This window comes from Rhagoletis pomonella, unplaced genomic scaffold (assembly GCF_013731165.1).
Source record: "Rhagoletis pomonella isolate Grant_MI unplaced genomic scaffold, Rhpom_1.0 Rhpom_scaffold_00001, whole genome shotgun sequence".
Classification (NCBI taxonomy): Eukaryota; Metazoa; Arthropoda; class Insecta; order Diptera; family Tephritidae; genus Rhagoletis; species Rhagoletis pomonella.
Genome location: NW_023458555.1, coordinates 30,543,079 through 30,552,617, shown reverse-complemented (window position 1 = coordinate 30,552,617; position 9,539 = coordinate 30,543,079). Strand labels below are relative to the sequence as shown.

General features: G+C 37.4%; 1 protein-coding gene across 1 annotated transcript in view; it reads left to right on the top strand.

Moving 5' to 3' along the window:
- LOC118742494 overlaps positions 1 to 7,604 on the top strand; it is an 8,610-nt gene extending 1,006 nt beyond the window's left edge. Inside the window, exons 2-10 of the mRNA XM_036474619.1 lie at positions 660 to 1,802; positions 2,433 to 3,503; positions 4,085 to 5,106; positions 5,170 to 5,322; positions 5,390 to 5,784; positions 5,849 to 6,062; positions 6,129 to 6,347; positions 6,459 to 6,950; positions 7,033 to 7,604. Of these exons, the coding sequence (XP_036330512.1) occupies positions 660 to 1,802; positions 2,433 to 3,503; positions 4,085 to 5,106; positions 5,170 to 5,322; positions 5,390 to 5,784; positions 5,849 to 6,062; positions 6,129 to 6,347; positions 6,459 to 6,950; positions 7,033 to 7,161 (4,838 nt within the window). The 3' untranslated portion in view covers positions 7,162 to 7,604. The remainder of the gene's footprint in view (positions 1 to 659; positions 1,803 to 2,432; positions 3,504 to 4,084; positions 5,107 to 5,169; positions 5,323 to 5,389; positions 5,785 to 5,848; positions 6,063 to 6,128; positions 6,348 to 6,458; positions 6,951 to 7,032) is intronic.
- Positions 7,605 to 9,539: the final 1,935 nt, after the last annotated feature.

The window sequence follows — 9,539 nt, the reverse complement described above, 5'->3', positions numbered from 1 at the left end:
CGCACTTAGGGATTATAACCCTCAGGCAGTAGAATTCTCCTTTCTGTTTTGCGAAGAAAAGGAGCTGAATACCTTTTACAGAGAACACCTTTGTATATTTTTAATGCTTACAGGGTTATATCCTATTTTCTTTTGTCTCTCATTCTTTTGCATATTTTGGAGTTTGACAGCTGAACTACGCCATTTAATTTGCATATGCAACAAAAGTCAGACGCATGATTTAGAAGGTGTTTTTATTTAATAAATTGTGATTAATTGGTTAATATTATAGTTATAAAGAAAGTTATAGCTCATCGAGTAAAGTGTAAAGTGAAGGAGAATATAAAAATATATTGCTGATGTAGCTGCTTTAAGGAGAATAGGAGTGATAAATTTACGCTAATTTCCGAATTTTACAAAAAAGGGCATATTTCAAACCCAATTTGTAAATAAATTAGTGACCCAAAATTACAATAGTGGATGTTAAAATAATGGGTAGACCCTTGGCTACAAGTGTGTGCAATTTTTTTTGGATCGGGTCACCCCTTTGGACGCAATACCCCGAAAGAGGTGGGCCACTTACTAAACAGTACCCGATATACCTACCTACAAAATACTCTAACGTGTATACATTTTTCATACATATACATATCTACATAACTATCTTCAACTATATACAGAAATTTTAGTGGAGCGGCCACCATCCTCCTTTGATGTTATAATGGAATCACCATTGTGTGCTGCCAATAGCGTTGACCGGAAAGGGATCGCTTACAAAGCAGGCAACAAGTTTGAAACCACTTCTGTGTTAGACAAAATGAATACCAGTATAAATAGCACATTGGAGGATACGACACCAAGTGACTCTGGTGTACAGATGCTGGACTCGGAATCAAGCGAATTTATGGTAGAATCCATAACTTCACAGACAGGTTTCGAATTTGAAGAATTAAAATCATATGCACAAGAACGCGCTGATAGTAATGAACAGGTGGCTGTCGTGGCAGGGCCACCGTCAGCAGTGGAAGAACGTCATTTCGTTAGTGCGGCATTCGAAGAGATAGTAGCTGGTGTGGATACTAATTCTAATGTAACTACAATAGACTCGACAAACGATAACTCCCTTAATAACGTCCCCATCGAAGAAGCAATGACCACGAGCACTTGTTCTACTTTCGATGCCACAGAAAATATCGTATATCGGAGAAAAGTACGCAAAACACCTATCGCACCCAAGGCGCCCAAAAAGCGTGTCTCTTTTCACGAGGACATACTCAAGAATACACGCACCGACAACATACACATTGAGCATGGCTTCATAACTTATAAGGCAGGTCGAAAGGCACTACAACATATTGGCCCTGCTGGACGCTATTCGTGGTGTTCGGGGGGTGATGGCGGTGCAGCTGGCAAAAATGTAGCACAATCCGAGTTGTGTGCGCACGCGCACGAAGATGAAGGAGAACAAAAAAGTTGCGAACAAAGACGACGCTGTGTTGTCTATCGGAATGCATGCTCTGATGTACTCGATTATGGCAATTCCGATGTTTACGATATGGAGGAACAAAAGGCATTACAATATGATAATTCAGGAGTTTTTGAGTATATGCCAAAGGAACGTAGCGTTGCAGACGAAAATGCAGGTGTGAGCAACATTGGAGCAGAAGGCCAACAAGTGTTGTATCGATGCTCCTGCTCTAGTTCGAATTCCAGCTTGGACTCAGATGAAAATGAAAAAAATTCAAACAGGCAGCAATATGGACAGGCAAAAAGTAGTTCATGCGATTGCATCGGCATGAGTAATGCCAACAATAATATAATTGGTGAGTCATTATTGCGATTAACGGGGCTTGTGTTTTGCTTTATTGATAATGTAGCAGTCAGCAAAAAAGATTTTGAGGGAGGAAGAAATGCTTCTTGACTTTACCTACAATAATACAACAAAAAAACGTTCTACCTTATCCTGAGTTTCGCCCGAAAAAATTTTCACCCAAAAATGTGTAATCGGCCCATAGTAAATACATGGAAACAAAACGTGAAAGGGAACCGGTTCGGGAAAAATGAAACTCATGATAATGCTGATTATTTGGCATTAATTTTCAAAAGTTTTAACCATTACGAAAAAAAGAATGAGAATTATAAGTTTATTTTTTTTTTTTGCTAAAAGAAAAATTCGCAGGTCACAGTCAATAGCGTAGAATTGACTTAGGAAAACTGATGAAGAGCTTTAGACGCATCATGCATCGAAATTTAAAAATTTTACTGGTAAATTAACATACATATATGCATTTTTATAAGCAGATAGATAAGCAGTAGGGAAACCTTTTTTTACTAAAAAGTATGGTAGTAACTCCAAACTCCCTTTTGGAATGCTATTTTTTGTCTAAAAGCGCACTCGCACAAAAAATACGAAGATAATTGAACTAATTAATTTTCTATTTTCTTCCCTTTAGGTGACAACTGCTATTTCTCCGAACCAAATATCGACAACCTAAACGAGAATAACCAGAAGAAATCCGTTTGGAACAAGGAAAAGAAACCAAAGTCAAGTTGTTTAAAAAAACCCAAACGCAATACCAACATCATCTACGAGCAGGATCTGAGTACACGAGTGAAAAAATTCAATGTGCATGATATGAATCAACTGATTGATAACAGTAGCAAAATAATTATTGGATCGTTGAAGAGTATCTTCACCATGCCGCTTCCGGAACGCGGCGTACCCGAAGGCTCCGAAGATCTACAATCAGTTGTCGAGTGCATACCAGAACTGGAGCCACAAACGCCAGAGCATAAATCGACAAAACCAGCAGAAGATCAAATAATATCACCACCTTCGCCACCACTCAAACAGAAACCATTCCTAAGCAAAAGCCTCGATGGCTCTAAAAAGTCGCAAGGGGTTAAGAAATTTGTACACAATGTGGATGAGCAATTGCGACGTAAGAACGATGAAGAAATGTATGCACCAACGCGTCAAAGCAGTGATGAGAAAACTGTCGCAGATACGCCCAACAGGACGCTGCAGAGGCAAGAAGAAATCGATGCAGATCAGCGCGATGAGCTCGTGAACACCAATACGCAAACGCAACGGAGTGTGGAGTCGAATGACGTCGCCGTCACCGACATTCAACAGCCGCAGCCGTCTACTGAGCCACCGACACAATTTCGTAACAAATTTATTGTTAATTGTGAGAGCACTGTTTTCGAGCATACAGGTGTTTCCTACTGCTATGATACAAATGAAATGCTTAATCTCGATTTGGATACAGCTAGCCATACGCCTGGCAGTGTGGCTTCTAGCTTGCTATTGGAAGATGATACACCAATCGCACAACCAGAGCCGGATCAGTTGCGTAGTGCATTTAGCGCTGCTCCCATAGCCAAGACATTCTCAAACTTCTTTCGCAGTTTCAACAAGGATTCAACTTCAACGCCCAATGCTAAAAAGACGTCAACAGCGGCTACTAAGGGTATTAATATTGCAGAAACGCAGCAGAGATCAGGCATTGACATGAAATTCTGTGAGTAGAAAAATTTGATAGTAATATTTATTGGTCAAAAATTTCGAATTTGAAAATTTATTTACTTCGGAAACGAGCACTAGAAAAATCTATCTCATGATCCACTGATCGGATCTTAACCAGATTAGTATGGGACCACCTCTGAGACACTACCTTTCCGATGCAAAAAGAATTATCGGTTGACGTGGTCCAAAGTTATGCGGTAACATACATAAAAAAAATAAAATTAAAAAAATATTCCGACGAACTGATAACCTCCTCCTTTTTTGGAAGTCGGTTAAAAATGTTTAACCGACTTCACAAAAAGGAGAAAGGTTATCAATTCGTCGGAATATTTTGTTACCGCATAACTTTGGACCACGTTAACCGATTTCCATAATTCTTTTTATAAAGGAAAGGTGCTACCTCACTGGTGGTCCCATATTAATTTATTTTACATCCGATCATCGGATCATGAAGAAATTAACGATAATCTTAAATTTGTACATATGTATATGAGAATTGAAGTCGGTTTTTTTTTTTTGCTAAAAAATTACTTGTTCAATACCAATATGCTATAATATATGTACTTTGCTTTCTAGCACCCAATACCAACTCTCTTACGAATGCTAACGATCTCAAGCAACTTTCCAACCATCGATTACCCAACACAATCTCTTCATCGACAATATCTGAGTTGACCAACACTTCCAGTGCGAGCTCATTGCCACCAGCGATGTCAAAAGCTGTCAGTGCTTCAATTTCAGTTGGTAGTGTGGGCAATAGCAGCAACAACAGCCTAGCTATAGGACAAGAACTGCGTGGAAACATAGAAAAACAGCAGCGTCACTTGCCTTCGCCACTGAAGAAGCATGCTAGTGGCAGCACCTTGGCCGCACAACCACAACGCTATGGAACAATTTCGGGAAGCAATGGCAATACAGCTGCTTGTCCTCCATCCGATCCGTCTTTGCTTAGTCCTGATATTTTTAATGTCGGTAGCACTGTCGGCTTAGCAAGTAGTTCGGTTGGTGGCGGCGGTTGCGCAGCTGGTAGTTACATTGGTGTACGTGGTGGCTGTGGACGTGATTCGAAGAGCACCATACTCAGCGAAGAGTTTGATGATATTATAACCATTACAACGGATACGGATAAAAATGAAAGTGATATTGTTATTGTTGATTACCCCAGTGAGTTGAGTGAGCGACAATCTATGAGCGACTATGCGAATCTATTGAAGCCACCACAGACAAACAATGCAAAAACATCATTAATTAATCGTTTCTTGCGCAATGTTACACAGAAGAAGATACTGGAATCTTCCATACGCAAAAATAATTTCTTTGCTGGCAAGTTGAAAAGTGAGCAGAGACTATTCTCGGGAAATTTGTATGTACCCGGAGTGAAACCAAAGAACTATGAGCTAATTGACGATTTGAATGCGGAAATTGCAATGGAGATTGAAATGTCGGGTGCTAATTCGCCGCGACGTGAGTTGGTGCAAATTGACGATCTGCCAGGCGATGTGTCGCGTTTCGAACTTGGAATTGGGGAGATATCAATTGATATATTTAATGGAAATTATCTGCATATACTGCGCGATCCCACAGAGCAGCTGATGAAGGTAAGTTGGGCATTTCGGTCGCTGATAATAAGTACTAACATCATGCATTATTTCCACGTTCAGGTCTTTAAATTATACACCGGCTATAGTTGCGAAGGCTACATGACACCTGTTTTAGTTTTTCTTACCGATCGTACATTGTACGTTGCAGATTTAGTGCGCAATCGTTTATGCTCAAAATTCGTGCTCACCTACGCTGAGCTGGATGTAATACTTGTAAGCTTGAATTCGCGCTAGAAAGTAATACATTGCTTTGTGAATACATACATATGTTCTCTTTCAGATGGGTCCATTCGGCAACACTGTGTTGCTTAGCAATAGCACCCGAGATATGCAACAAGTATTACTTGCCGGTGGCCCATATCCCGCTGATGGTTTGGTAGCAAATTTGGAAATGTGCGCGCGTCGCAGTGGTTCTTCTTTGCCAGCTGTCGGCCAGCTATCATTTGCTCATCTTGCGCCATTGCAAGCCTTTGTGCGTGAAAATTCATCGGTTGGCGCCACAGACACTTGGATGTACTATGCGGTAGTGAATGTGCCCGCTGGCGTTTTAGGCAGTGAACAAGAGCCTTTGGGGCCTCATGTAAAAGGCTTTCTCATGCACCGGCGCATTAAAGAGCATCAATCTAATAATAGCGCAAACAAGCACATCTGGAATCCAGGATATTTCCTTTTGAAGTGAGTTACACAAAGAGTCCAGCTATTCTATATAGTATGAAACTTCTATTCTGTGTTTTTGTAGAGCTGGTGTCTTGTACATGTTTAATGATTCGACCCAAAAAATACCTAGTTGGGCCATGGCGCTTGCTGAATGCCAAGGTGCGCGGCGGGCCGTTAAAGCTGGACGACCACACTGTTTCGAAATAATTTTGAAAGGTCAACTGCTGCAATTAGCTGCACCAGATGAGTATGTCGCATCCGAATGGCTGCAAGCGCTACTACAGACTGCAAGTGGTGTAAGTTTTTAAAGATGGTATCTTTATATGTTTGTTTGTATGTATATTAATTTAAATTTCTTCCAGCTTTTTGAAATGCAAGAGAAACATAAGACCCTTGGCTGTTCGCTCGTAGTGACCCAAAATCATTTGATCACATTGAGAGAAGATTTTTCCGCGCCACTGAATCAAATCAAAATTGATACTGAAAAGGCACCAAAAACCACCATGGCCGGTGTTGGCAAGGACTTCAATGTTGGCGTTAATGATGAATACAGTCAAATGACTGGAGAAACAGGAAGTTTGGTAATGTCAAGAATTCAATTTCTTTTCCATTGATTTAATTATTCTTTATAGTTTATTTTATATATTTAATCATTACACTTACTTATGTATTCATCTACCATCTTATCACAGCTAAGTTCCGCCATGAGCACACCTACGCGTTTCGCACAACGCTCCTGTTCATCTATGAATTCTACACCCACTAAACTCTCACAGCTATCGCAGTCCACAGCTACAGGAGGTGGTAATACAACACATTCGACTTCCACCAATGCTACTACCACCACCACTACGAACGCAACCTCAATAGCCACTACTACCAACATCACTAACTATTCGCGGCAATTACAAGCGGAATGCGGCACTAAGTTACCCAACGCAAGTTACTCCAACATGTATAGCGTCTATGGCAAAAATTCCGGGCTCGAGATACTCACTTGCGCGGATATAAAAGAAATGACCGGCATTAAGATACCATCACACAATGATACATGGTGGTGTGTATTGGAGTTCTCTTGTCAGGAAGTGCGTGAGAGTACCGATGATTTGGTGATCTTCTTTGCGAGCAGCTCGGAAATGCAACGCTTTCTGCGGCTACTCGAACACTTGTGGCAGGCAAAGAATGTGAGTAAATGAGTGGGAAGGGAGGGAGGTGGTGCAAAAATTAAGTCTCCTATTAACGATTTCGTTTTCTGCACCTTTTTAGAATGATTTATTCCCCATAACGGTGCTGGATGAGGATGACTTAATAGCCGAGCAATGCACTATGCTTTACATGGATATAAATCGTGCGTGGGAGCCGCTTTTATCCGCCGCTATGGGCTATCCATTGTGAGGCGTTTAAAAGCAATAAAAAAAATGTGTGCAGGCAGGATGGAGTTAATAGAAAAACATATATACAACATATTTTTGCAAGTGAAATATGTTACCAAGATGCGCAAAGACGCAAAAACAAAAGGTGTGGCTTCTCCTTCACCAAAATAGGCTTTCGTACTCTCAAAACTTATCTTAAACTTAATTAATATATGAACTATTTAAAGGCATATTAAACACACACAAACACATATTCATAAAAAGAAATGAAAGCAAGAAGCTATAGTAAAGTGCTAGTTGAAGTAGGGTTGAAAGTGATTGCTATGAGAGAGAATGAAGGAAATGCATACTTCGTTTTTGTTGGCAAGAATATTAAGTTTTTGAATCGTAATTTGGATCGCGTTATTTAAAAAATCTTCAGTAAACGATTAATTGCAACTTATTTAAAAAATCTTTTATGTCTTGCTGCCTTTGCGTTTTTTTTTGCTTCTTTTTAAGTAAAAAATTTATGCTTTCCTCTAATTTTGTGTTTAGCCATTTTTTTCGAGTTTAAAAAAATCTGATCAATTCTAAACGTTCAGTCATACTGTTGATATTGTTATAAACATACACACATTCATTTATTCATGAAACATCGCCATTAAATTAAGCTATTATTTTTTAAATAAAATCGTGATATATTCATTTAAGCATACATAAGTAACTATTTTTTGTTGAGAAATATTTGCAAAAAATTGTGATTATTTAAAGTTGTATGTAATTCAACATCGAATTATTCATCGTTTGAAGCAAATTGATAGCAACTAATTTATGTCTGATATACATTTTTCGTGCATACATTGACATTTAAGATTAATCGCACCAACAAGTCGACAATGAGTTTAACAAAATGGTGCTTTCGTAAAATAAGCGCCATTAGTCTGTACTTATTTTCGAATACTGGAAGCTTTCATTCAGATATATGTACATATTCTACACAAATTAATGCAGGATTATTTTTCGGCGTCATTGTATGCATTATCGAACAGTAATTTTTACATTTGCCATTCATTAAAATTTCATACATACATACATTCATACTTACATATATGTATATGCACTAATGTATTCAATTGATGTGTTTTCGCATCATTTATCTTTTCATATTGTGATTTTTTTTTATATTTATGGACATGCTAAGTTCATTTTTATTTAATTTTAAGCATATTTAAGCTTTGTAGCCTTTTCCGTCATGCATTATGGCCGATTATGTGTGAGCGTGCTACATGTGCGTATGAAAAGCACTTGTAGAAAACAGCACAAGAAATACATATATGTACATTAGTGAAATAATTAAATTAAATATTAATTAAGAACTCGTAAATAAAACAGTAAAGCTTCTTCTCAAAAGCCAATTGTTATTGTGTGCATAATAGTGTAATAAAATAATTTAATTATACATTTTGTTTATGATTTTGCAAAGTTCATTTAAAACTGGTCATTCTCAAAATCAGGCATAAACATTTCGAGATATATACGTATGTATATGGAATGAGATAATATAAAAAGGCTATATTATACACAAAATATACATATAAACAACACTGCATGCCTAAGCAAAACCTAAAGTAAAACAAAGAGGAACAGCAATATACATACATACATAGAAATATATAAGAAAACTAACTCTTAAATTGGTCTTGTGGAATGCAATGTTGGCAAAGCGACGCTTATGTGCGTATAAAACTCTAAATACACGCATACATGCACACAAAATATTATAAGTTCAGAAAAAAAAGGTAATTAAAATATATGCATACATATGCATGCAATTCATGAATGGTATTATTATACTTACATACATACATATGTCTTGTCATATGTTACAAGTTTTCATACTTCATATACAAACTTCTAAAAAAAACTATATACATATACATAGATACATACTATATATTTATACTATCCTCTCTACGCTTATATTATTTTATTGAAAGCAAATTTTTTTAACTACCCCAATAAGTTAGTATTTAATCCTTTTTATGCTCCTCTTTTGTATAAAAACATAGTTTTCTGCATAAATAGGTATAATTACAGCTCTCAAATGCTTACATTTTTGTGTCAAAATTAGATTTAAAATCAAACAAAAAACGCTTCTTTGAGCAAAATATGTTGCCTTGTGTTCAAATTATGAATGAACCTGTTTTGCGCTGAACTCGCTTAAAAATTAATTAAGGTTAAATTGAATTTTTTGATGAATTTATCAAAACAAAAAGTTTAATTACGAGATATCTATTAATATATATGTAATTGCGAAAAAAGTAAAAAAAAAATATAGTATTTTCATTTATTTGAAGTACCATATTTTGATCACTTTCTTTACTTTAACATTTTCTGGCAGGCAATGTTCACGACATTCGG